Raw genomic sequence first — 25,980 nt, forward strand, 5'->3', positions numbered from 1 at the left:
CTTTTAGAAGGGCCAGGGGATGCATTAGGATATAAGATAGGATTTTATGGGTTTCAAACAGGTTTTAACTCCTAAGTCCTGAAAGCCTTCCTTATCATGTCAAAGAGAGTGGGACTTCCAGTTTCAGAGGTGGATGGCTTTCAAGTTCAGTCTTTAAAAACTTCAAAACACCTACTTGTTACTTGATGCAACTTGCTTGAAATCTTTCCTGTGAGTCACACAGAACGGGTGGCTGAGAACTGTTGCAGCTGCTTTGGCTCCGTGGGCAGGTCTCACTCTGAAACTATTGCAGTGGTCTTCAAGTTTTGAAAAGACTCAGACTCCACGTACTCCTGGTTGCAGAAGTACAGCCTTGATTTGGAATCCCACAGTTTCTACTTTTTAGGTGAGACCTTCACCAAAAGACTGGATTTCTTTAAAATCCAGTTTTCTCAGAATAAATGGAAATACAATTATCATTTAGTGCACATAATGGTGAGACTTTTAATAATAGATATTTTTAATTGGTGAGGAGAAAAAATGTACCAAAAAAGAAGAATTTCAATGAATCTAATAATAATCCTCTGGACTATTTCTTTCTACCTGAGAAGTTTCAAAGTTCAAAAGTCACTTCAGAAATCCAGAATAGATATTTTCTATTGTTGTTTTATTTTATTTTCTAAAAAATATTTTACAGCATTGACCACTCCTTGTGTAATTATTCAAAATCTTGAAATGGTCTAGTCTTTAGATGCCATTTATCCAACTCATGTTCTCCTCTATTCTGTTGTGATCATTTAACAAATTTCTCTTATACTCTCTGTTTGATCCATGCAATATCTAAAGTGAACAAGAGCCACTTTCTCTTCACAGATTGTATTTGTGGGTAAAAATTTCATTCTTTCCTTCATGACATTCAGACTTGAAATCTTAACTACTTAAGTACTTTTGGATCATTTCTACCCCCTTCCTCATTCTGATCTAAGTAGTCAGCAAGCTCTAGTGATTCTTTCTCCATTTCCTAACTTCTCATCCTCATACCTCTTCTCAAAATCTCTACAATAAGTGTTTTGCATGTTTAGAAAGCAGCTCCTGAATGATGACTGCTGACCCAATATATTAAAAAATTTTTTAAAAATCTTCATGATTTCAGCTTCTCATCTTCAATTTTTTTTAAGAGAGAGCGAGAAGGGGAGAGAGAGAAAGAGAGAATTTTTTTAATATTTATTTTTTAGTTTTCGGTGAACACAACATCTTTGTTTGTATGTAGTGCTGAGGATCGAACCCGGGCCGCACGCATGCCAGGCGAGCGCGCTACCACTTGAGCCATATCCCCAGCCCAACATCTTCAAATTTATACATACCCTTTACAAAGAGTAAATGTAGAAAAAGGCTGCTATACAGGTGTTCTCACAAGACTCATAAATAAACATAGATCATGCTTAATATATAACCATTTCTAAATAATGCTGGATAAGTCCAGAAAAATTATGTCAGGAGTGAATATGTTTCTTGGCACTGTTGTCTGGTTAGAGTCATTTCTCAGAACTACACTCCCCAAATTTTATCCTGACTAAAGGGTATCTTAGCACAGATATCTTTTTATGAACTTGTGAAAACTATTCTTTACTTTTTTCTGCAGAATGCCCGAAATAATGGAGAAAACAAGTTTTTGTTATTCTGTCTCCACTGACCAAAGGTGGTCAGAGAGAATTGCATGGATCATATTTAGGATATCCTTGAATAGGTTTGCTCTTTCTATGAATTTTATCCTTTACCCACAAAGTATGTGGGAAAGGGATTATCCCAACTTGCCTGGAATTTAATTCAACTGTTTCCTAAGGGAACCAAGAGTTTCTTCTACCTGACATGAAGTTGGGTGGTTTGGGGCAATGGAGTCAAGTTTCTTATCTTGCCCAGGAACTCCAGAAGGCAAGGCACATAGCCTGGTTGGTGGATCCTGGAAAAGGTGACTGCACTGGTAATGGTTTGTTCTCCCAGAGTTTGTGGACACAAAATATACTTCAGAGTTTCCTATACACCAGACATGAGCTGTAAGGAAATCTGAAAGGTTTCAAAAGCTTACACAAGAGAAAATCTTTGTTCTGAGCATCATCCAGACCCAGAGAACACAAACATTTAACTGCCAGCAAGACACTTCCTGTTTTTAATTTTATCTTCCTCCTTCTCCCTGAATATACCCCAGAGAGGCCAGGGCCTCAAAGAGCAGCTATAATGTGAAGAGGAAGGAGAACCAAACTCATTTTTGTCTGAAAAAAAAACTTTCACTGGGGGGACAGAAAAAAGATTTCTATTAAATCATATTGGGCCACACTGCCATCTGCTGCACATGGCTTCAGTGAGATGCTGAAATCCAAGCCCAACAAGAAAGTTTCCTTAACCAAAACCACCAAGAAAGGCTTGGAACTGAAACAGAACCTGATGGAAGAGGAAAGGATTGAGCCCCTTTTTAATTAGCATCAACAGTACCGATAAAAAGTCCCATTGTGAAGATTTCTGGCTTTGATTGAGCCCTTCCTATGTGCCCAGTGCTGTGCCAAGTGTCTCATTTATTTCTCACTTATTGTTCCACACCATCCTCCTAGCATTCCTGTTATTTAGAAACTAAATTATATTATTACTGTTTTGTTGTTTAGGCAACTGAAGCTTAGCCAGGTTTTGTTTGCCTGCCCAAAATCAAAAGACTAGCTAGTTACCAGCTGCAGGTGCAAGTGGCTGCACCCACCCATCTGTACTGCTTCTGACCCGCTTACCCTGGGGTGTAGCAGGTAGAGAGCAGCCAGTCTCCTGCTGGACAGAGATTTCATTCCCTAAGAATGGAATTCTATACCAGGCCTGGTGGCACACACCTGTAATCCCAGCAGCTCAGGAGGCTGGGGCAGGAGGATTGTGAGTTCAAAACCAGCTCAGCAATTTAGCAAAGCCATAAACAACTTAGCGAGACCCTGTCTCAAGATAAAGTATAAAAAGGGCTGGAGATATGACTCAGTGGTTAAGCACCCCTGAGTTCATACCTCCTACCAAAAGATGAATTGATATATATAGAGAGAATGGAAGTCTACCTCCTTATGCCTTTGGCCTGCAATACAGGTAGAGCAGTGCAGATAAGCTGCCTCCCTTTATCAGAAGATAACAAGGCTCCTTACATTTCCATTTAGCTGTAATCTTCTTGGTGCAGGTAAATGTTTCTAGATTACCAATAAATGAGCAAAGCAGGACCATAGGATTGATTCCATTGTTGGTCACAGATAAGTCAGAAGCCTGGGAAAGACCATGGGTCTAAATCCATGGCTCGGCTTCTCCTATAATTAGTAGCTCTGGTGCAAGTAAAAGGCAGTGAGGAGACACCAGATTAAAGTCCTAGAAGCCAGACATGGTGGCACACATCTGTAATTGGGAGGTTGAGGCAGGAGGATAACAAGTTCAAAGCCAGCCTCAGCAACTTAGCAAGGCCCTAAGCAATTTAGTGAGAATCTGTCTTTAAATAAAAAATTAATAAAAAGGGCTGGGGATGTTGCTCAGTGATTAAGTCCGCCAGGATTTAATCCCTGCTAGCAAAGAAAAAGAAAAGCAGGTTTTCTCCCTCTGAGGCCACAGTTGCTCTACCCATGCTGCTCCTTGAACTCCAGAACCTCATCAATTGTCCCAAAGATTTGGAAATGTGTGGACATATACAAGTACCTCTTCATTTTCTCTGTGGCCAACATGAGGAACAGTAAGCCTAAGGACATCAGGAATACCTGGAAACATAGCCAACGTTTTTTGGCAAAAACAAGGCGATGAGGTGGGTCTTGGGTAGAAACTTGTCTGATAAGGATAGAGACAGCCTGCACCAGATGAGCAAGAAGTTGAGGGGGGAAGTTGGTCTCTTTTTTACCGACCATACAAAGGAGGAGATGAATGAGTGGTTCACAACATACACAGAAATGGACTTGCCTCTGCTGGCAACAAAGCAACTTTCACCCTGAGCCTGGATCCAGGGCCCCAGGAGCAGTTCCCCCACTCCATGGAGCCACAGATGAGGTAGCGGGGCCTGCCCATTGCCCTCAAGAGAGGTGTGGTGACCCTGCTGTCTGAATACCAGGTGTGCACAAAAGGTGATGTGCTGACCCTGGAGCAGGCTTGTGTCCTAAAGCTTTTTGGATATGAGATGGCTGAATTCAAGATGACCGCCAAATAACCATGGGATGTACAGTCAGGAAGTTTCCAGCAGATGGGAGATGACTTATCAGAATGCGCATCTGAGTCCTCAGAAGAATCAGAGGAAAATGAGGATGTCTTACTCAGGGACTCGGGACTCGAGGCCTTCTAGCACATTCTTTGTCTCCTTCAGACCATGCAGAATTGCTAGTGCCCCTCGAGGGGGAATAGTTATTTATTTTTGCTGTTGATGAAGATAAGTATGGGTGATGGGAACTGACTGTTCTATAAAGAATAAAACTGGGTCTGTAGGGTGTCACTCTGTAGCTAGCAGGAGACTTTTCGTAGAAAAGAGGCCTTGGGGGTGTATGCCTCTGGATCTCCAGGGTTCCTCTGTTGACCTAGTCAGCCAGACAACAATGGGGACAGCTGAGAACAGTCCCCAGAGCTGGGACTTCTCCTCCTTTCCAGACCTTGATATCATATGCTTGGAATGGAGAGTTGCTAAAATTAGGTACTCTGCTGGTCCTTCCCAGCCCTGCATATATACCCCCAAACCAGGGCCTACTGATGACTGACAAGAAGCCAGGGACTTTGAGAGTAAAGCTTTTGCTGGGAGGTGGGAGTGAGTCTTTAGTGTCTCTCAGCATCCTGGAGGTTTAATTCTTGGTAGCTACTGTGGTAGGGTTTTGTCCATATTATTTCATATACAGGTGTTTAGTGAAAGCACCAAAGGAAAGAACATCTGTTTCATGAGCATCCATGAGACATATATATCTTCCTACCACCTTTGGTTTATGTCTACTCTTCATGGCTTCTAACTCCCTTCAGTCTCCCTCTGCCTTTAGCAAGTATTCTCTGGGGCCTGAGTATGTAGGTCAGTGGTAAAGCGTTTGTCTAGCACTAGCATGCTTCAGGTTTTGGGATCAATTCCCAGCATCACAAAGAAAAAGAAATTCTCTGACCTACCTGTTGGAATAGTAGGTCTTAAACCCTCATTCTAGAGGGATCCTTACTCATATCCTCAAGGGAGAAAAGCTGCTGAACAGACCAGCCTGGCTGGGTTTCCCCACCCAGTCTGTGAGTAATCATGTCTACACAAAGAAGTCTCCATAAAAATCCACAGGGGACTTGATGTGGTACACCCCTCAATACTTGCTTCTCAGGAGGCTAAGGCAGGAGAAGAGGTAGATTTGAAACTATCGTGGGCCACTTAGTGAGAACCTGTGTCAAAAATTGTTTATAAAGGGCTGGGAATGTAGTTCAGTGTGGAGTACTTGCCTGACATAGGTTCAGTCACCAGTAACACCCAAAATAGCCAAGTGCAGTGTTATACACCTTAATCCCAGCTCATGAAGGCTGAGGCAGGAGGATTGCAAGATTGAAGCCAGCCTGGGCAATTTAGCAAGACTCTGTTTCAAGATAAAAAAATTAAAAGGGCAAGGGAGGTAGCTTAGTGGTAGAGTACCCCAGGGTTCAATCCCTAGAATTAAAAAGAAAAAAAAAAGACTTATGTTCAGAGAGCTTCCAGGGTATGTGAATATGGCAGTTCCCCACAGAGCAGAGGCCAGCACACCCAGAGAGGCTGGAAACTGCAACTCCCTCCCCACCAAAGTCTCTCACCCTATCACTTTTCCTTTGTAATATACTTCATAATAAAACTGTAAACAATGAAAAAAAAAAAAGATTTATATTAAATCAAGTTGGAACTTCTGATTCTTACATAGTACTAACAATCTAATTTCTGAATTGAGGTTTATTTGTGCAACTTAAGGAAGTAATAGGATAGTATGTTATTTAAAATTGAAAAAAATTGTTCATATAATATGCTATAATTCCTATCTAGTGTCAAGGGAAATAGTTCTTTTAAACAAGAATCTGTAAAGGGACAATAACAGGCAAAATACCAATTTGATTAAGAATATATATTATTTAGTGTTTATCCAATATAGCAGTTATATCAGTTTGCTTCAGATATCCTCAGAACACAAATATTAAACATAAACTATGACCAAGCAATATTAAAGGATTAGTGAGTAAATTTAAAATTATATAAATCAGATTGATTAGGACAGGAGATGTTTAAGCTCTTTTTCCTACACATACACACAGAGGCATATGCACTCGAACACATCTGAACTCCATTCAGGCCTCAACGAGGTTATGACATTTAGAATTTGTGCAGTAGGACATAATACTTCAGGTCTCTGTCTCATTTGAATGGTTGCATAAAATCTTTCCCTATTTCTGGGAGAGAGGCCATAAGAGGAGTCAAGGTGAAAGCACTTTTTTGGAAAATGAAAACAGTTTTGCATTGGAAATTTCTGCATCTTAACTGTCTACACTGGCTTTGGAATGGAAAGATGACAGACACAGTGGAAGCAACTCTGAAAACAAGTTGCAGAACATCTGCAGAATAGGAGGAGGTGCTGGGTGAGAGGATCGAGAGGTTGAAGGGACGCACGGGGCAGCTGTTGGAGGCAATTACTCTAAGGCTTCTTTGATGACTTTTTAAGTGAATCTTTTCCTTCACAGTCTCTCAGTTATAAGGTTCAGCTTGTGCATTTTAGAATAGACAAGAACATTGGGAATTTCTGTAGGGAAATATCCTGAGATGTGGGTTCAGAGTGTGTTCTCTCTCTCTCTCTCTCTCTCTCTCTCTCTCTCTCTCTCTCTCTCCTGCATTTCCTTATTTACAGAGACTACTCAAGTAAGGAAGTGTCACTTCACACCTCTGAAGGGCTGTGTGAAGAGAACTTGGATCTTTAAAACATTGTTTCAGGTAGAGGTGAACAGAGAATGAATCAGTTTCTTAACCTGTCATCCTCCCAGGTTCAAGATGAACCAAGTCACTATGGAGCCCTTTGTTCATACAGGTCACACTAGGAAGTCCCATCATCCAGCCACCCTAGCATATTTGCTTATACCAGCAGTTCCCGGTTTCCATTCTGATGGAGAATTTATTTCAGCAGATTAGCTTCTACCGCCTTTTAGGAAGTGGAGAAGTGACACAGAATTTCTTGAGTAGTGAGTTGGGAATGAAATGCTTACATAACATAACCTCTGCACTTCTCTGGGGAAGTCCTCAGTAGGGAAAAACACCATGAAGCACCCGAGTACCAAGGGAAAGGGGTCAGGAAAGGGAAGCTGTAAGGGGAATTGAAGGTTCTCAGAATTTAGACTACGCAAGTATGTAAAGTACTGAGGTCCCAGCTCAATGTGGAAGATCCTTCATTCCCAAGTTCTAACGGATTACTCTGCAAGAATATTTCCTCTGGTCTTAAGTATTTGTACTATGGGAGGGTCAGAGTGAGATAGTGAAGAGATGATAGATGGATAGAAGATATACAGATATTATATGCATTGACATTTAGTAATTTTTAATAAAATTTCCATTTATTTCTATGGTCCTGTTTGTATCTTAAGGAACAAAAGCAAGAATATTACATCTCCCTGCTTCTGCTCAACCCAAATTTTCTGAACATACACTTTTCCAGTGAGACTCAGCATTGTGTGGAGCCACCTCACACAGAGGACCCAGGGTTTCAAGGACATGAGTTTTGGCAGCAGCAGACATGAGTGACAACCACAGCAGACATTCCACTCCCTGAGGGCTCTAGAGGAACTGAGATGGCAGGAGGGCTTCCCACAGGTTCCTAACCTCTTTTATTTTTTATTATTTTTTTTCAAATAAGGGCATTTTTTTATTTTTTTATTTTTATTTTGTTTTTATGTGGTGCTGAGGATTAAACCCAGGGCCTCACATGCATGAGGCAAGTGCTCAGTCACTGAGCCACAATCACAGCCCCCCTAACCTCTTTTAAAGCTGAAAGTGCACTCACTGTTGCTCTTCCAGACTCCCCAACAGTTTCAAGGTGTACTTCTTTATAATAGATTCAATTCTGTTTGGAATGTCTATGGGTACAGCAGGACAATCCTGAATGACAGTGTTCCTCACCACTTACCATCACCATAAAGAGATCACTCAGGTGACCTCAGAAATCCCCTCAAGCACACAGGAAACTAGAATTTGGGAGAACAGGAAACCATGAGTAGCGTCCATATAGGAACTTCTCTTGAATCACAGAGGAGGGGAACTGAAAGTTGTTTTTGAAGTCTCTCAAATTTGGTAATCTCATGAGCAGAACCAATCAGTGGATTAGGACTAAACAAAATCATAAGTTGCTAAGCAATACCTTGGGATGAAGGGGCTTTATGACATGTAAAGTGTCTTTGAATCTACCATGCATTTATTAAGCACCTTTTAAGGACAAGGTATGATGGCAGCCAGCACAGGGTACACAGAAAAATTATACAACTTAGCTTTGCCTCTGAAAGAGGAAACAATGAGCCTAAATCATAGAACCAGACTCTCAGCAGAGACTGACACTGCAGAACTCTCATCTGGTGAGAGATGGATACCCAAACTATTTTAGGGCAGGACTGTGGTATGGGTCTCCTCTTAGTGATCTAGGAGTCAATAATACAGGATGTTGAAAGCCCTTGGGTGTGATCAGAAAATCAGTGATGCCCTCCTGATGTGTGAGGGCAGCTGCAGGTCAGGATAAGACCTCACTCAGCACAGCATCTACCCTAAACAAACATGTCATGACTGAGGTTAAATGAAAGACTCACCACCTGATGGGATGTCACTGCCAGCCTGTTCTTCCTTGGAAATATTGGAATTTCAGTCCTTTCTAGGTGTAACTTAACATTTTCTTTCCATTGCACTATATTTTCAGAAACAGGAGATTCAGAGACATTTAACTTTCAGTATTCTCTATGGAGAACATCAAAATATATTCTTTGCATCAGAAGTTTAATAGTCATATGACAGGAGAAGAGCTTTCATAATCTTAAGACATGGCAATATCTCCTCTGGGCTCTTACCCTGAGTGCCCAGTAGAATAAACTGGGCCCAATTCATTCATTGACCTGTGTCTCCCAGGTCAGATTCTCTCTACAGAATCTCTCCGGTCTGGCAGAAACTGGGAGAAGTTCCTCTCTTCACAGCCCATTATCTCTGTTAACCACTACTAAAGGTGTAGCTTTCCTTCCCTCTCAATCTTTGGGAGTGTTGAAGCTCAAGAGTTTCTCTTCCAATGTCCTCTAAATACAACATAATGCCACTGACCCCAAGATCGCGGTCTGAGTTGGTCATTCAGTGATCCAGGACATTGAAAAGAGAAGCATGAATCCATAAGGAGCTTCTTAAGTGAAGCTCTGTCACCCTGTACTGCCCAAATCCAGGCATTCTCTTTAGATGATTCATTTTGGGGTTGGGGCTGGGGTTGGGGCTCAGTGGTAGAGCATTTGCCTAGCATGTGTGAGGCACTGGGTTTGATTCTCAGCACCACAAATAAATAAATACAGGTCCATTGACAACTAAAAACATATTAAACAACAACAACAACAACACCCTTCCCTGTTGTCTTGGCCTAGAGGCAGGATCTGTATCGTATTCAACTTTCACTTTAGCTTATTTCCACTAATTCTTTTCTTCAGGTAAAACCCTTTTCCAAAACTTGGATTAGGATGGAAGAATGTGTGGATGATTGACCAACATTCTCAAAAACTTGGATATTTTTGTTGCTTGTTTAAGAACTGTCTTTCCCCCCCCCCCACCATTGGACTACTATCTCTTGTCCTGGATCCTTTACAAAAGTCTTCTCCTAGCAACAGATGTGTCATCGCAAAATATTTTTCTGATTGGCTAAAGCCCAACTAATTTGAATTTTAATCTTGTGTTCTTTTATTTTTGCCTCTTCTGCCTCACTTGTGAGTTCTACCGACCCCCCATCAAAGCACTCTAGAAGAAAATGGCCAGAAGTGAAGTCATGGTTTTAGGATTTTTCTTCATGGCTGTCCTGATGAGCCCTCAGGAATCATGGGCTATCAAAGGTAGGTGCTAAGAAAAATAAAAACTGAGGATAGCAGACAGGAAAGCTTTAGAGAAATGAATTGTGGGTATTTGCAAGGCAATCTTTGGAGTGAAAGAAAAGTTTGAGAGTCTGAATCTGAAAGCATAAAATATAGTTTGGATGAACTCTTCCCTCATCATAAATTGAAATAAGTCGAATTTAGTTTGGAGGATCAAAACAGTTTCACATTAATTAATACCACTAATATGATAAAAGCCAAACTTACCGGGGGTGCAGGGGCATACTTTTCTGACAGGCATTAACATTTAACATTTCTGGGTTTTAATTTTTCTTTCAGGAATCTTGGTAAAATCCAAATATTGGAAACATCACATAATTTTGTTAGAATTAAAAGAGAAAAAAATGAGACATTATTAGCAGTGTTCTTAACTGAATACATGATAATTTTTGGCAGGTAAATTCTGTCAGCATATTTTGAGCACAGGCATTATATTGAAGATCACTAAAAAAGTAAAGTCACCAAAATACATCTATCCAAGAAAGGGGACAGATGTGCTGATATATTGCATTTAATTTACTGTTTCTTGGGATAGTGACAGCCACCCACCTCCTTCCCTGCTACAGTAGATCTTACATTGTCTGTGGTCACTGTTACTTAGTAATATTTCCAAGAGCATAGACAAATGAACAAGTAGAGAGTCTGATATTATTTTCTGCCATATCCAGAACAAATATTTGTGTTATTGTAAATACATGTTGTGGGAAAGTATTCTCCCAGAGTGGCCCTATAGAATGGAAATGAGCAAAGGAATAACCCAGATCCCAGAGACATAATGCCATTATAGGTTTCTACTGCACAGAAAGAGCCCTATATTGGCATGTTTACCTGGAAAGGTAGAGCCCTCCTCCTGGGTTGGAAAATGGTAGTCAGAATTTAGTTGTTGGTGCATAGATGCAAATGCTAAATAGATCCCTAGGTGTATTTATAAACAGCCAAACCTTAAAATCTGCCTTATCTCTGAAGCCTGAACACAGAAACACTTTCCTTTCAGTTTCACATACCTTGGAGGCTGCATACTCTCCAACTATAGCTTTTCTTTTTATTCCCTTGGGGTTAGTTATTATTAATATCAATCATAATCTTGTCCCATAATGACCATCTCAATATAAGGAGCATTAAGATAAAGGTCAGATTACTAAGTTCAATTCAGATCATTATCCTTCTCAAAGAGCTATTCATGGTATCAGGGAGGTAGGTGCTGTACAATAGTGCAAGATCTAAATCTTAATTTTATGGGTGCCTCAGACCCTAGTTGTATTTTCCATGGGTCTGGTCCTTAAATACAGAGCAGTTTCTGACCTTAAAATGTGAAGCATGCTTGTTAGAGGTTTGAAGACACTCCAGGAAATTACTTAATCTCATCTCATTTAATCTTAAAAAAAAACTCACAGTAGAATCAAAATCACAGCAGAACTGTAATTGGAAAATTACACATAAGTTGGTAGAAAAATCTGCTGAAGATCACTAGGTAAGTAACTGAACAAGACTTCAGGTTTTTTTTTTATTTTTGTTTTTTTTTTTACCCCCTATTTTGCAGTGCTGAGTTTTGAACCCAGGGCCTTGCATGTGCTAGGCAAACACTCCTACCATTGAACTACATTCCCCAACCCAAGAATTCAAGATTTTGTTTGATTTCAGAGTTCAGAACTTAACCTTTCAAACAATATTTCTTAGTACAGTGTTGGGAGAAGGAGATGTTCTGGAATTCTGGCCCAAGTATATTTGATACCTGGGTAAAGTATAGCAGCTCCTCTCTTAGGAGCTGCTGCTAGATTTCTGAAAAGAAAATATTTCCCAGCTAGTCAAGTGGAGTCAATTAATAGCTTCATAAGAGGCTGGACTTTCAGCTATCATATCCTTCAGTCCACCTCTCTAACAGTGTCTCCTCATCTCTTCCTTTCCAGCTTTGTTCAGTTTGGCTGTCTGTCACCTTGTTCTCACCTTGTCACTCATTCTGTCTTCCTCCATTTAATTTGGCTCAGTCTGTCTCCATCACCTCCTGCTCACATGCATATGTCTTCTTCATCTCCCCATCCTGATTCCCTTCTTAACTCCCTTTTCTGCATTTCAGAGGACCATACCATCATCCAGGCAGAATTCTATCTGCACCCTGATGAATTAGGAGAGTATATGTTTGACTTTGACGGTGATGAGATTTTACATGTGGATTCGAAAATTAAGGAGACAGTCTGGAGGCTTAAAGAATTCGGACAATTTGCCAGCTTTGAGGCTCAGGGTGCATTGGCCAATCTAGCTGTGGACAAAGCCAACCTAGACATCATGATGAAGCGCTCCAACAACACTTGGGACTCCAATGGTACCACTCCCTTCTCTTCTCTCTGCTGCGCTCCTGGGTGTAGGGATCCAAAGCTTTAACATAGATACTTCAAGTGATTTGTCGTTTATTGTGACTTTCCCTCCCAGAGGCCTCACCCTAACCATAAACAAACCCCAGATTCTCTTGCCATGGACTCCAAAATTTTGAGTTTGTGCCTTTCTTGATGTGCTCAAGTCTTGTCTCTGTCATCCATGGCCACTCATGAACTCACTGTCCATGTTGGGGGAGCCAGGGATAATATCCTTGAAGATTTTATCTTGAGTGATACCTTAGGAAGGAAGATCGGAGAAGCTGTATCTCTTGGTTTCTCTTTGCTAGAACACACCAGACATAGGCATCATCTAGTATCCCGAAGCTTCAGGATCTGTCATCTCTTTTCTGAATATTGGCTCCAGAGCATCAGAGCCAGGTGTCTTGAGACTGTGGCTCAGACTTCTCAGGGCACAATTTCAACTGGTTGGGTTTAGAGTCACTAGGTCAATTTGTACCACAAGTCATTGGGGGAGAGAGAGGAGCAAGCCTAAGGGATAAAGCTAATTTCTGTTCTGTGTACCCCTAGTACCTCCAGAAGTGACAGTGCTCTCCAGTGGTCCTGTGGAACTGGGAGAGCCCAATGTCCTGATTTGCTTCATCGACAAGTTCTCCCCTCCAGTGGTCAATGTCAGATGGCTTAAAAATGGACAGCCTGTCACCACAGGAGTGTCAGAGACAGTCTTTCTACCCAGGAAAGACCAACTTTTCCGCAAGTTTCACTATCTCCCTTTCTTGCCCTCCAATGAAGACTTCTATGACTGCGAGGTGGACCACTTGGGTTTGGAGAGACCTCTTCTCAAACACTGGGGTATGGAATATCCTTCAGTCCTCTTTAAGTTTCCTGCTATGATGCTTACATCTGGTCATTTAGAACTCAGAGCGTATCATAAAATCTGCTACACTTCATACCATTGTGTTCTTCCATTATCCACCTTCTTCAACTTTTTAATCTGTAATTTCACCAACACCTCATTCTTTCTCTTCTTTCAACTATTCATAACTATACTATTGACTACATTTAACCCTAAATGCTGTTCCTTACCACATGCATTACCATTTACTCTGTTTTATTTTTGCCCCAGCGTTTGAAGAGCAAACTTCACTACCAGAAACTAAAGAGAATGTGGTGTGTGCCCTGGGCCTGCTTGTGGGTCTAGTGGGCATCATCATGGGGACCATCTTCATTATCAAGGGCACGCAAAAAAGCCATACAGGAGAACGCCGAGGGCCCCTGTGAGACAAGTGAAGGTGGGTCAGGCATGATCAGAGAAGGACATCTTTAGAGACTTGGGAAAGAGGAAAACAGGGAAAAGCATGAGTTATACCTTAGGAAGGAGGATCGGAAAAGCTATATCTCTTGGTTTCTCTTTGCTAGAACAAACCAGACATAGGCATCATCTAGTATCCCAAAGCTTCAGGATCTGTCATCTCTTTTCATAAATTTCTCCTAGGTCATACCCATAGTCTTAAAAATAATTTTCAGCACCTCAAGTCATTGTTTTGAATTATAATACAACATCCTAGTATTTAGGAGAGTAAGCTTCAATATTTAGGAAACTTCTGGACTATTTTTCCTAAGACAGGGCTTTGGTACAGGAGCATTTCCAAAGATTGGCACCCTTGGGGTTAGGTAGAATCACTGAAAGAAATGGAACTGTCTCAGAAGCCAATGCCTGTTTTTGATCCTCCTGTCTTAAAAGTGCTATCAGAACATCCAAAATAAGGCAAAGCATTATTTTGCTCAAAGTGATGTTGACAGCTGGCATTGGAAATGTCATATCTACTAAAGGTTAGAAGAATATCAAAGGACTTTTCCAAAGTCAAATGATAGAGGGAAGATGAAGAAATCCAAAGGAAAGAGCTCAAATTTATCCATCTTAAGCTCTTTAATAACTTTTGTGTCCTCTTCTAGATGATGACCTTTCTTAGAAGATCAATGAAGAAGTTTCTGCTTTACTAGCTTTCCAAAGCTGATGATACCAGTGTTCACCTCTGTGAAAAGAGCCATATTCAGCCCTAAATTTCAAGACTGTGATGGCTTTCCTCCACCTCTCTGTATTCTAATGGCCTGCTGGGCTTCCTTGTCTATTGCCCCTTCCCTCTATTTCCCATTGTTATATTGGCACAATGCAATTCCTCTGGCATGAATCCTGTAGGATTCTATCTCTACAATAAAACATTCTTAACATTGCATAGACATCATCCTGTGTACTTATTGCTTAGAGTTTCTCCAAACTGTTTTTTAACATACAATAAACTATTTTGAATGATTGTAGTGGAATTTTCAGTATCTGAGCCAGTTCTTTGTGGGGAGAGGGAAGGTTCCGGGGAATATGTTCAGTTCTTCCATTCTTCCATCCTGAAGTGTCTTAATGTTGAATGTATCTTATAAGCTCTAGAATTAATTAGAAAATCCCAGTCTCACTAGGGCTTGGTCTAATTTCAAGCATCTATGGTCAGTCCTGTTGCTGGGCCTAGTCCTCTTCTGGGAAACCTAGAGCAGGTTGGTTTTCTGGGAATTTTCTACTGAACAACAGGTTCAGAATCTGTTTTATTCTTGGGCCTCCAAGAACATAATGTATGTTCAGTGTAATGAATCTCAAACCTCGGGGTGTGGCATATGATAATGAGTTCAACAGACAGAGGAGGACAGAAGGGAGTAGATTGGGAATCAGATGAGAATAGGATCCACAGACATAACAGGATTCACATGCTTATCAACATCAACCATTCTAAACTCAATGAGGAATGAGATGGGGCACTGAAGATTGGCATTACCCATTCTATTAGACCATGGTCTCAGACACCTGTTTCATTACTGGGAGAATAGTCTGACTCGTTCTTGGAAGTCTCATTCCTAGAGATGTATCCTTGAAAAACTGCTAGATATGGCATTAAAATGAAGAAAAGAAGGTTTGAAACATAGTGAATTATCATTTGTGAAACTAGGATGATATTTATCTCTAAAATGGTTATGTGAATCTACTACAAATCTTGAAGACTGTTCATGACAGTGTGGCAACTGGCCAATAAGTTCTGTGGAAGTGAAGTAGACTTGGGTTCCATGTTGGCTTATCATTTACTAGTTATATATTCACTGGTATCATACTTACCTTTGCCTCAAATTCCTCATGAAAACATAAATGTTAGTTTTTACTGCATTGAGTCATTATGTGACTTAAAGGAAAAATATAAGGCAAGTAATTAGGAACCATGGTTAATGATGCCAATTATTGAAAAAATTCTACTGTTTTCCTTAAAATTTCTATGGCCTGATAAAAATCCTAGAGGAGAAGGATGGGGATAAACAATCACAAGCCAACAATTACTAATAAATTCAGTAAAGTTTCTCTACCCATGGCAAGAGAATTAATGCATAATTTTAAGAATTTTAAGGATAGACTAGGCACAAGTGTTTCTATTACATAATATTACATATTACATATATAATATGTAATACATATGTATGTTATAGATTTACAACAGAGAATACATTAAAATTTAGATGGGTATGTAATAAAAAAGAAAAAATAAATCCATATCCTCCATGTAAAAAGAAAAACATTTTAAATAGACCAGTTTTTGAACATTTTTTTAAAGATAGAGAGAGAATTTTTTAATATTTATTTTTCATTTTTTGGTGGACACAACATCTTTGTTTTGTTTTTATGTGGTGCTGAGGATCGAACCCAGCGCCCCAAATATGCCAGGCAAGCGTGTTACCGCTTGAGCCATATCCCCAGCCCCTAGAACATTTTTAACTTTACAAAAATAAATTCAGAGAAAGTACAGAGAGTTCCTCCACAGCCTCTTCTCTCCATCACCTGATCCAGTTTCTTCTATAATTAACATCTTGCATTAGTTTGGTACACTTGTTATAATACTGATAATATTTATTATAATACTGACATTTATTCTTAGCTAAAGAACATAGTTATACTAGGGTTAACTCTAAATCACACAGTTCTATGGGTTCTGATAAATATGTTAAGCCATATATTCGCCATTACAATATCATACAGCACAGTTCTACAGACCTAAACAAATGCTCTGTGTTCCAACTAATAATCTCTCCCCTCCTGCTCATGAACCCCTGGAAAATACTGATCTATTTAATGCCTCTATAATTTTACCCTTCCTATAATGTTATATAATTGCAAATATATATAGATTTTTTCAGACCAGCTCCTTTCACTTAGTAAGAGGACCTTAAGTTTCTTCTATGTCTTTTCATAGCTTGATATCTTGAATGCTGAATTAACACTCCACTATATGGATATACTATGTTTTATCTATTAACTTATTGAAGGATAGCTCGGTTGCTTCCCATTTGGGACAATTATGAATAATGCTGCTGTAAATATCCATACAGGTTTTTGTGTGGATATAAGTTATCCACTAATTTGGGTAAACACTTAGTAATACATTTTCTGAATCATAGTGTGAGAGTATTTTTAGCTTTGTAACAAACTGCTCCAGAACTTAGAAAGGGGTCTTAATTAAAAAAAAAAAAAAAACTATTCGCTAACTTGTAATAAAAAGAAACTTCCTCGATGTGAGAAAAGATAGCTATCCTATTGCACACATCAGAACCAGAAGCAGAATTTTTAAAAATCTCCCTTTGATGTCTAGAGTACTAGAGGTATTAGACAATGAAAGCTGGCAAAACAAGTTAATAAAATGTGTAAGGATTACAAAGAAGGTAAAATTGTCATTATTTACTCTTGACAAGAGCAGACACTTAGAAAACAAACATAATAGAAAAGTTCACAGACTAATAAGCAAATTTAATAAAGTTGCTGGATATAAGGTCAGCATAACCAAAACCAATTACATTGTGTTCTATCAGAAACAGAAAACAAAATCAAGAAAATGATAACTTTCACAACAGTAACAAACTTATCAAATGCCTATGAATAAAGCTTACAAAATATTGGAAAAAATTATATTGAAAATTATAAAACATCATTGGGAGAAATAATAGATATAAGCAAATTGAGAAAATACCCAGTTTAGAGATTATAACACTAAATATTTTTAAAATGTCAGTTCTCTCCAAATTACAGATGTATTCAATAAAATCTCATTAAAAGTCATGTCAAGGCTTTTTATTTGCTTGCTATTTTGTTTCTTTTTCTTTCATTTTTTCTTTTCAAGGTATGAAGGAATCATCAAGCTGAATTTAAAATTCATATGCATTTGCTAAGGTCTTAGGTTAGCCAAGGAAATTTTTGAAAATTATAACACAACTGGAAAAACATAACATATCAAGGCCTACTATATGATTGTTAGTTATCATAGTGTTTTGTCAAGAGCAGACAAATAAGACAACAGAACAGAATAGAAATTTAGAAACAGACCCATCCCCAAACATGTGTCTATGATAGCATGACAGAAAACAGTCTTTCAATAAACACTACTAGGTTGTTTGAACCCTTAATAAAGTTTATGATGACACTCAGATCACCAGTAACAAACAATTCCAGATGAATTGAAGTTATTTAGTGGAATTTAACACTGAAGCAAAGTGGGCCTTTAATTGTTTTTGGAAGATGAATTTGAGAAAAATAAACTGATTTACTGCACAATTTCTCTCTCTCTCTCTCTTTTAGTGAGTTTTAAAAAGTTAATTGGGATAGGTTAAAGAGGGTGCACATTATCTGTTACTCATCTCAAAAGGGCATTGTTGTTCTATATCTCATCCCCTTCAATCTGGGCTGATTCTGTTGACAAATAGCATGTGAGACAATAATGCATGGGCTCTCTCTCATCCAGCGAGGAGGTCCACAGAACAGGGTAGAGGAGAGTGTGGCTACAGAGTTGCTAATCAAGACCTCTGGAGACCAAGCAGGAAGCAGATCTGACTTTATTGTGCAGTTACCATGTATATATACTCAGGCAGTAGCTAGACAGACTATAGGCAGCCACTAATACACTTTCTTGCTAACTGTCCTTGCAGTGACCAATTGAGGAGCTGGCCAGAGCAAGCAGATTACAAGCAGTCACCAGTACAAATTCTGGCCAACTGTCCTTGTAGTGACCAATTGAGGAGCAGGCCCTGAAGCAAGTGTCAGGACTGCAAAACATGGCCTCATGCCCAGGGCTCTGCCTACGGGGTAAGTGGCCTGCTGCTCACACACCTAGCACGAGGGGAGTGGCCTGCCACTCAGAAGCCCTTAATGTATGCCATGTATGCAGAACTAACTCCATGCACCTGTCCCACACCCCACAACTCTGAGGTTGGGTCTAAAGAAATCTTACAGCTGTTATTTTTCTCTCTTGAAAAACATATTTTTGGGATGCTGTGCCCTTAGCCTAAGAGCCCTGTCTTCATTCTTGGGGAACCACATAAGCCACATTTGAGGTCCTGGAACTATAAGCAGAGGGTGTCCCAGTATCCAAGTTGAGCCTCTTAAGGACCTGAGCCGGCTTCCCTCTGGTTGCAACCACATGGGAGACCCCAGTGAGAGCCCCCCAGCTGAACTTGGTCAATTCCCATTACTATGAGAAATTATTATGTGGCTGTAGTTTTTAAACCACTAGGTTTAAAAAAAATTAAGAAGTAGATAGTGTAATACTGTTTTTTCAAAGACAATATTTCGAAGAATATATTTTTACACAGAAGCAGGCAGTGAAATATTGTGTTTTTCAGATTTTCATTGAAGATGCTAAATCTAATGATAAAAAATTCTTTTGGTGTCCTTTACTGTCTTTTTAATATCCGTAGGAGCTGTAGGGATGTCATCTATTTCATTCAGATGGTTACAATTCATTTTTCAGATTTTTTTGTTTTTCTTCCTTATTGGTTTTGAAGGTTGTTTATCAAAAACAAAAACAAAACCCCAAAACCTTCTGATTCTGTTCATTTTCTCTGATATACATCCATTTTCAATTTTATTAATTTTCTTTTTCCTTTTTTGGACTTTTAAGTTAAATTTATTTTGTTTTCCTAGATTTTTGTTAAAAATTTAGATGTCTGGTTTTAATAAATTTATAATTTTATAATATAAGATTTAAACCCTTAAGTTTCTAACAACTGTTTTACTTGCACATCAAAAATTTTGGAAATCTGGGCTGGGGTTTTGGCTCAGTGGCAGAATGCTTGCCTTGCACATGTGATGCCTTGGGTTCGACCCTCAGTAACACATAAAAATAAATAAACAAAATAAAGATATTGTGTCCATGTATAACTAAAACAAATTATTTTTTTTGAAAATCCATTTTAATACACCTCTATTTTAAAATATTTTCTAATTTCTCTCCTGAGTTATTCTGTGTCAATCCATATATTGTTTAGAAGTATATTGCTTCATTTCCAAAGATACTGGGAATTTATCAGTCTTATTAATTTGTAATTTGATAAAATTGTGGTCAAAGAATATATATTGTATCACTTTAATTTTTTAAATTTATCAAGACTAGTTTTATGGCCACAGTAGAGATTCTATGTTAAATGTATTATTATTACAATGTTTATATATATATATAGTATTATATCTTGACTTTCTTAGTGATTTTTTGTTTGTACAAAACTATAAAGATGTTTTTCTGCCTTCTGTCTACCTCCAAAGTTCCTACACCCCCATCATGAACTCAGCAAATGTTGTGAAAAGGGACTCCACCAGCAGGAAAAAGTAGACACATGTTATATTTGGAAAACTCTATAGATTTCAATCTATCACCCAAACCCCCTGGGACATTTAAGAGTTTTCTGGTTTCTCTGCCCTGTCACAGTCTCCCCTTCTGTGGTAGGTCTCTTTTCCCACTCATGTTAAGATTTAGAGATGACCCAAAGGATCAGAGTGGACACTTGTCCCCAGCTCAATTAAGCAGAACTTCTCTCTATATAGGTTTTAAAAACTCTTTGCATCTATAGTTCTTTGGAGTACTTAAAAATAACATTTTTCCAGTTGATTCTTTTAGTTTAGTTTACATGTTGTTGTTACAGTAACAAAGATGGCCTTTGCCTTGTTCCATGTGCTAACTGGAACTATAGTTTGTAATTTTTTTTTTGTTCTAATCCTTGTTACAAACTATAGTCCTAGTGCATTCATTTAAAGCCCATGCATTATCCCCCAAAATGACTATACCATAATATATCTGTCATCTATCTAAAAAGTCAGAATTTTTTTCTTCTTACATCTTTTATCTGCCATCTTGGCTAAAAATATGATAATTTAGACTGTAAACTCCTAGGGTAAAAATACTGAATTATCCAAACCACCCAGTTGGGCATGTCAATTCATGCTCATATTGCCATGCATAATATCTAAATGTCATCTTGTAGTATATTGTCACCTCACATACTTTGTAATATAGAATTTTTATAAGCATGACAAATTTGTCATTTTTTCTTTCAGAATTTGCAAGATATTTTTATTTTTTTTTCAGTCCTAGTAGAATTAATAGCCAACTTAAAGTATGCTTGGGCTCATGTAAGATTCATTCTTTAAGATAGATTACAAGAAATGGATTTAACATTTGCATTTTAAAAGCTAGTAGATACTATCCAGCTGCTGCCCATTCACACTCCTGTTAATAGTATAGATATTATATAGATTATTATGTAGATATTAATAGTATATATATTATGGATAATCCCTCTCCATAAGATCTTCTAAGTTCTTGATTCAAAAACAAGCTATTATATTTGCCAATTTGGGAGGAGAAATATCTCATCATATCATTATATGAATTTGCATTTATTCGTAATTATTGGTGAGTTTAAATATTTTATGTTTAGTTGATATTCATATATTCTCTTCTGTACACAGTCATGTATCCTTTGTCCAATTTATTATTGAATTTTTTTCATTGATTTGTTGGTTTGTTGACAATTTTATATAGTAAGAATGTTAGCCCATTGTCTGAATTGTGTTCCTCAAGTTTTTACTGAGATCATAGCTTTCTTTTTTATCTTTTTCTTTCTTTTGTTATTTTTTCAATTCAAAGGAATTTATAATTTTATTCAAAATATTTTCTTTTTATCTTCTGGGTTTTCTGTTTTGCTTAGGAAGATTCACTTTACAAATATCTTAAAAGTTTTAGTAGATAAAATTTACACATCACAAAATCTATTCATTGTACAGGCAAAATTAAATGACTCTAGTAAATCAATAATTTGTGCAACTATCACAACTCAGTCTTATAATGTATCTATCTCTACAAAAGTTTTCCTGTTTATTTATAATCCCTACCCCCCATTCTAAGCCTATACCCACTGATCATATTTGTCTTTTGTATTTCATGTGAATGGAATCATAAACTCTTGTGTTGTTTATTCCAGTTGGTACAATGCTTTTAAAATCCATCAGTTTTGTTGCATATATCATCATTTTGTTTCCTTTCATTGTCAAATAGTATTGCATTGTATGGGTGCAGTGTATTTTATTTATCCATTTACTAGTTGATGGATATTTGGATTGTTTCCAGCATGGGGCTATTGTGGCTAATGCTGCTCTGAACATGTATACACATATCTTGGTGTGGACACATTTTGATTTTGCTTAGGTAGATTTCAAGGAATAAAGTTGCTGGGTCATATGACAAATATGTATTTAACTCTTTAAGAAAGTGACTATTTTCCAAAGTAGTTGCAACATTAACACTCCAGCAAAGTGTAAGTTTTAGAAAGCCTCTTTGTTATTAAATGTAATTATAATAATGGTGATGATAGTAATAGAAATAATAACAAATGCACTATTAATTTTATACTTTCTTTATATTTTCAAGTTTTATTCATCGCAGATCTATTTTCTTGAAATGAATGTGTTTTTAATACATTTTGTCAACAAATTGAAACCACCCATGTATCTTAATACATGATCAGGGTTTTGATTCTGGTCTCAGGAACAAAAACGTATCTATTAAAATAGGTGTATGAAATGTATTAACATCCAATAGCTTTTCATTCCTTATTATGCCTCTTTTAAAACATAAACCTTGAGAATATAACTTCCTCAAAAAAAACCCCACATTTCAGAGTATTAAGTTTAAAAAGGCAATCTTTTTGCTTTTTGTTTTCTTGTAATTAGTTTAAAGGGAGGAATTTAATATTTAATATTTTTTAAATACTCAAAACCTTGAATAGAGGATGCTTATTAAGAATTTATAGGCCTTCATGAGGAATTAACTTAAATCATTAACAACCTAATGGTGTCTGGAACTACTTTTCCCTACCCCAAATCATTCTCTCCTACTCCATCCATCATTTCTTTCCTTCAACACAGGAAAGATTTTGCTCTTTTTCTTCACACATGCAACAGGTCCACTCCACAAAAGCTGAATCATAGTTTACGGAGCCCATGACTGTAATCTGTGGTCCTCTGGGAACTTAGGCCTTATAAAAACACACAAGAAGAAGAAGTTTCCTTTTCCTGCCTTTAGAAATTGTTGTGAGAGAACATGAAAGCTAAAGGTGCAGGAGGTGCCCTACCATCTCAGCACGTTGTGAATGATGAAGATCATTGGAGAAGCCACTGGCCCATTGACTCAAGCAGCCCTGGAGATGCCCCACCTTGAATCCCCCTGCTATGTATCACAGCAAGTTATGAAAAAACAGAACTAATTAGATTGGATTTCCTGCTATTCTTACCAGAAAACACCTTCACTGAAATAAGAGAGCCATAGATTTTAGTTCTACCTTTCAATTAATTTCACACTGTGGATCTAAAATAAAATGAGACAAGTCATTTGTTCATCAGTGGGAACAAAACCAGAGTAAGGTTACAACCCTGGGATCTAAGAGAACAGATATCAACCAATATCTACTCATCAAATTCCTATAGGAGAATCTGCTTTATACAAATAATTCATAGTATGACTTAAAATATATTTTTTTATAAATATATACATTTTAATAATTTTAACAGGCATAAAAATAAAATAAAAGTGGTATCTAACAGTGGAGAAATCATGTCCAAATGGTTATTACTTTGAGATAAACTTCAGAACTGATTTTTTGCTCTTTGATTTGACTTATATTGGAAAATGACTCTTCAGATGGAACACAAGAGCAGAACCCTCCATCTTCTCATCCAATTTAAGTGCCTTTCCCAGAAACTTCTTCATAATAGTATATTAATAGAGTCTGTGGATTTTGATCCATAGATTGATTTGAAAGTTACACAATGTTTTAGGCAAGCACCGTCACCCCCAAAAAGTTTTGATTTATTTTTCTAGCTTGTTCTCTATTAAGTACTTTCCATCAAGTTTGCTTTATTTGTTATAGTCTGTGCTTTGGGGCATTGTCTTTTAAAATTCTGAACCAATTTTTAAATTGACAAGTAAAAATCATTTGCCCCATGGTGTAGTGCATCCTGTTTGATATATCTGTATGCAGGGAAAGGATAACTCCACCTATTTAACAAGTGGAATATCTCATGCACTTATATGAAAATGAAAGGAATTGTTATATTGTGATGCAGTCCTTCATTTCTCTTTCCTTTCTTTTCCTTAAAACTCTGAAGCAGATGATTTTTCACTCCATGTTTATTTGAGGAAAATGGAATAAAATAATGTGGCACAAAGTGAGTTCAGACCCTCTGGAGGCAGTCAGAGTTGAATATTCAGGGTCCAGAAGAAAATGGAGAGAAGGTCCCCCTGGGGCTGTACTGGAGCTTCCAGGTCAGGGGCAGGGGCTCAGGAAGCAGCAAGAAGGAAATGTTCTGCAGGGTCACTGAACTACAGAGAACCAAGTCCTGAGAATGCACTGTCTATGTGGAAGAAGGAGAGCCAAGCAGGAAGCCTTTTTATGACTTGGAGAGGTTCCATCAGTGTTGTCACCTTCTATTCAGCTCAGGAATCCTGCAGAAGGCAGAGGACAGTGGTATTTCAGTCCTAATTTTGCAAATGGCTTCCTTTCCCCTCTCATGATAGCATTGTAGTACAAAGAGAAAAAAAATTCTTAAGTCTCCTAATCCAATGCTACTTGCATAGACCTTTTATTATGTGGAAAGAAGATTTAGTGCATACTGCCTGATCAGAAATTTGGACTCAAAGCCTTTCCCCTTATTTCTGTCTCAGGTCTGGTCACCTCTACCTTCTGTTGTAGGGAAAACAAATCTGTCTCTAAGAGAGGATTAAAGGACATTACCTGTTGGCTGAATTTTTTGGCATCCTAGGAAGATAGATACTTAAAGATATGGAGGCAAATCTTCCCCCAGCCTCAATATCCTGAGTCTTAGATATGCCATGCCATCTGAGATTTCTCAACACCACAACCCAAACCAGCCAGGGCAGAGGGTGGAGAACAAACTGAGAGTGTGTGACTAGGAAACTCTTGTCACACAAATAGAATACTTAGCAACTCTTCCTTCATTTTCCCCAGGTTCTTGACCCAGTATCTCTAGTTGTTAAACTTTCTTTTATCTCTATAAGCCACAACCCCTTAGGTTTTGATATAGTTACTATAGACTGTTGATTTACAGTTTTCTAGGAAATCTGAAGTCACCTGGGGAAAGAAAAAACTTTATATAAGGTGTCCTGAGAACTAACCCCAGCAAAGCCCTATTTCTTACCCCAGAAAAGTCTATAGAAAGTCTCAGCTACAAACTGGTTCCTTACCTTCCTAATTCCTGTAGTAGATGAACATCCCCACCCCAAGGAAGAGAAGACCCAGAGCAAAGATCCCAACTCCACTCAGCATCTTGTTCCATGCAGACTCAGACTGTGGCCCTGAGAAAAGAAGCCAGGTTTAGTGATTTTTGCCCCTAATATATCTCTTAGAGACCATGAGAGACAGAGTTTTGAGACTGGAGGAAGAAGGCTTGACTACATTCTTGGAAATACAGATTTAAAAATCACATTGAACAGCTACAAGATTCATGCACTGAATTCATTAAAATGTCATCACCTTGAAATATTGCCTGATGTAGGAAGAGTCTGGGACCCACGGAGGTTACATAGCTAGTCCAGGTTGACAGAGATAATGAAAGGAAAACCTGATATTGGTTCTTCTGGATGTCAGCAAGGCCCCTGCATTGCTTCACTTCTAAGATCTCAATGAACAACCCAAAGCAGGGGCACCAGAAACATGAACCCAGTCCAGAGTCAGGGTCTGGAGTCAGGATAAGAAAGTGACTGTTTTGAAACAACCTGGGCCCATTGTATGAAAATGAAATCCAAGGTGCCATGAGATCAAAGAAACAGATATAGGATCTCACAGAGTGCAATTTATTGTGAGACATAATGATGAAAGTGTGGTCCTTGGCAGCAGCAAGACCAAGTGGATCCCACAGTTTGAGGAAGAAGGAGGGGCATATATCTAAGTTAAGACAAAAGTGACTTCATTCAAGCCAGAATACCTGGTTTGTTTTAAGGTAATATTAGGAACATTCTCATCACCAGGGACCAGTTATAAAGCTCCATATACCATTCTAGCAGTTGTTATTTATTCATTGTTTGCTGGGAAATGAAGCAGGAAAAGACATCTAGTGCTACTTTGGGTCATCATGACAGTTTACTCAAGATGGCTGCAGTCATGCCAAGCTAAGTCTACACTTTCACCTCTTATAACCAGCTCTTAC

The 25,980-nt window shown here is 38.3% G+C and overlaps 2 protein-coding genes and 1 pseudogene across 5 annotated transcripts in view; 2 read left to right on the forward strand and 1 right to left on the reverse strand.

Annotated features, from left to right (window-relative positions):
- Positions 1–2,235: 2,235 nt before the first annotated feature.
- Positions 2,236–4,312, forward strand: LOC107143600 (annotated as a pseudogene).
- Positions 4,313–9,883: 5,571 nt separating this feature from the next.
- LOC107143767 (mamu class II histocompatibility antigen, DR alpha chain) lies at positions 9,884–14,735 on the forward strand. The gene is made up of 5 exons (XM_015487504.2): positions 9,884–10,041; positions 12,155–12,400; positions 12,981–13,262; positions 13,537–13,702; positions 14,367–14,735. Exons 1-4 carry the CDS (start codon positions 9,960–9,962, stop codon positions 13,689–13,691), a joined length of 765 nt encoding a protein of 254 aa, XP_015342990.1. The 5' UTR covers positions 9,884–9,959; the 3' UTR covers positions 13,692–13,702; positions 14,367–14,735.
- An 8,554-nt stretch (positions 14,736–23,289) lies between these two features.
- LOC107143768 (HLA class II histocompatibility antigen, DRB1 beta chain-like) overlaps positions 23,290–25,980 on the reverse strand; it is a 35,692-nt gene continuing 33,001 nt past the window's right edge. The window contains exons 4-5 of one of the 4 annotated variants that reach the window (XM_015487505.2): positions 25,019–25,129; positions 23,290–24,259 (exon numbers count right to left, since the gene is read on the reverse strand). In XM_015487505.2, the coding sequence (XP_015342991.2) occupies positions 25,023–25,129 (107 nt within the window). In that variant the 3' untranslated portion in view covers positions 23,290–24,259; positions 25,019–25,022. Of the gene's footprint in view, positions 24,334–25,018; positions 25,130–25,980 lie in introns of all 4 variants that reach the window. The other 3 variants (XM_015487507.2, XM_048805088.1, XM_048805089.1) reach the window with 3 other exon arrangements.

Source organism: Marmota marmota, unplaced genomic scaffold (genome assembly GCF_001458135.2).
Source record: "Marmota marmota marmota unplaced genomic scaffold, marMar, whole genome shotgun sequence".
Classification (NCBI taxonomy): domain Eukaryota; kingdom Metazoa; phylum Chordata; class Mammalia; order Rodentia; family Sciuridae; genus Marmota; species Marmota marmota.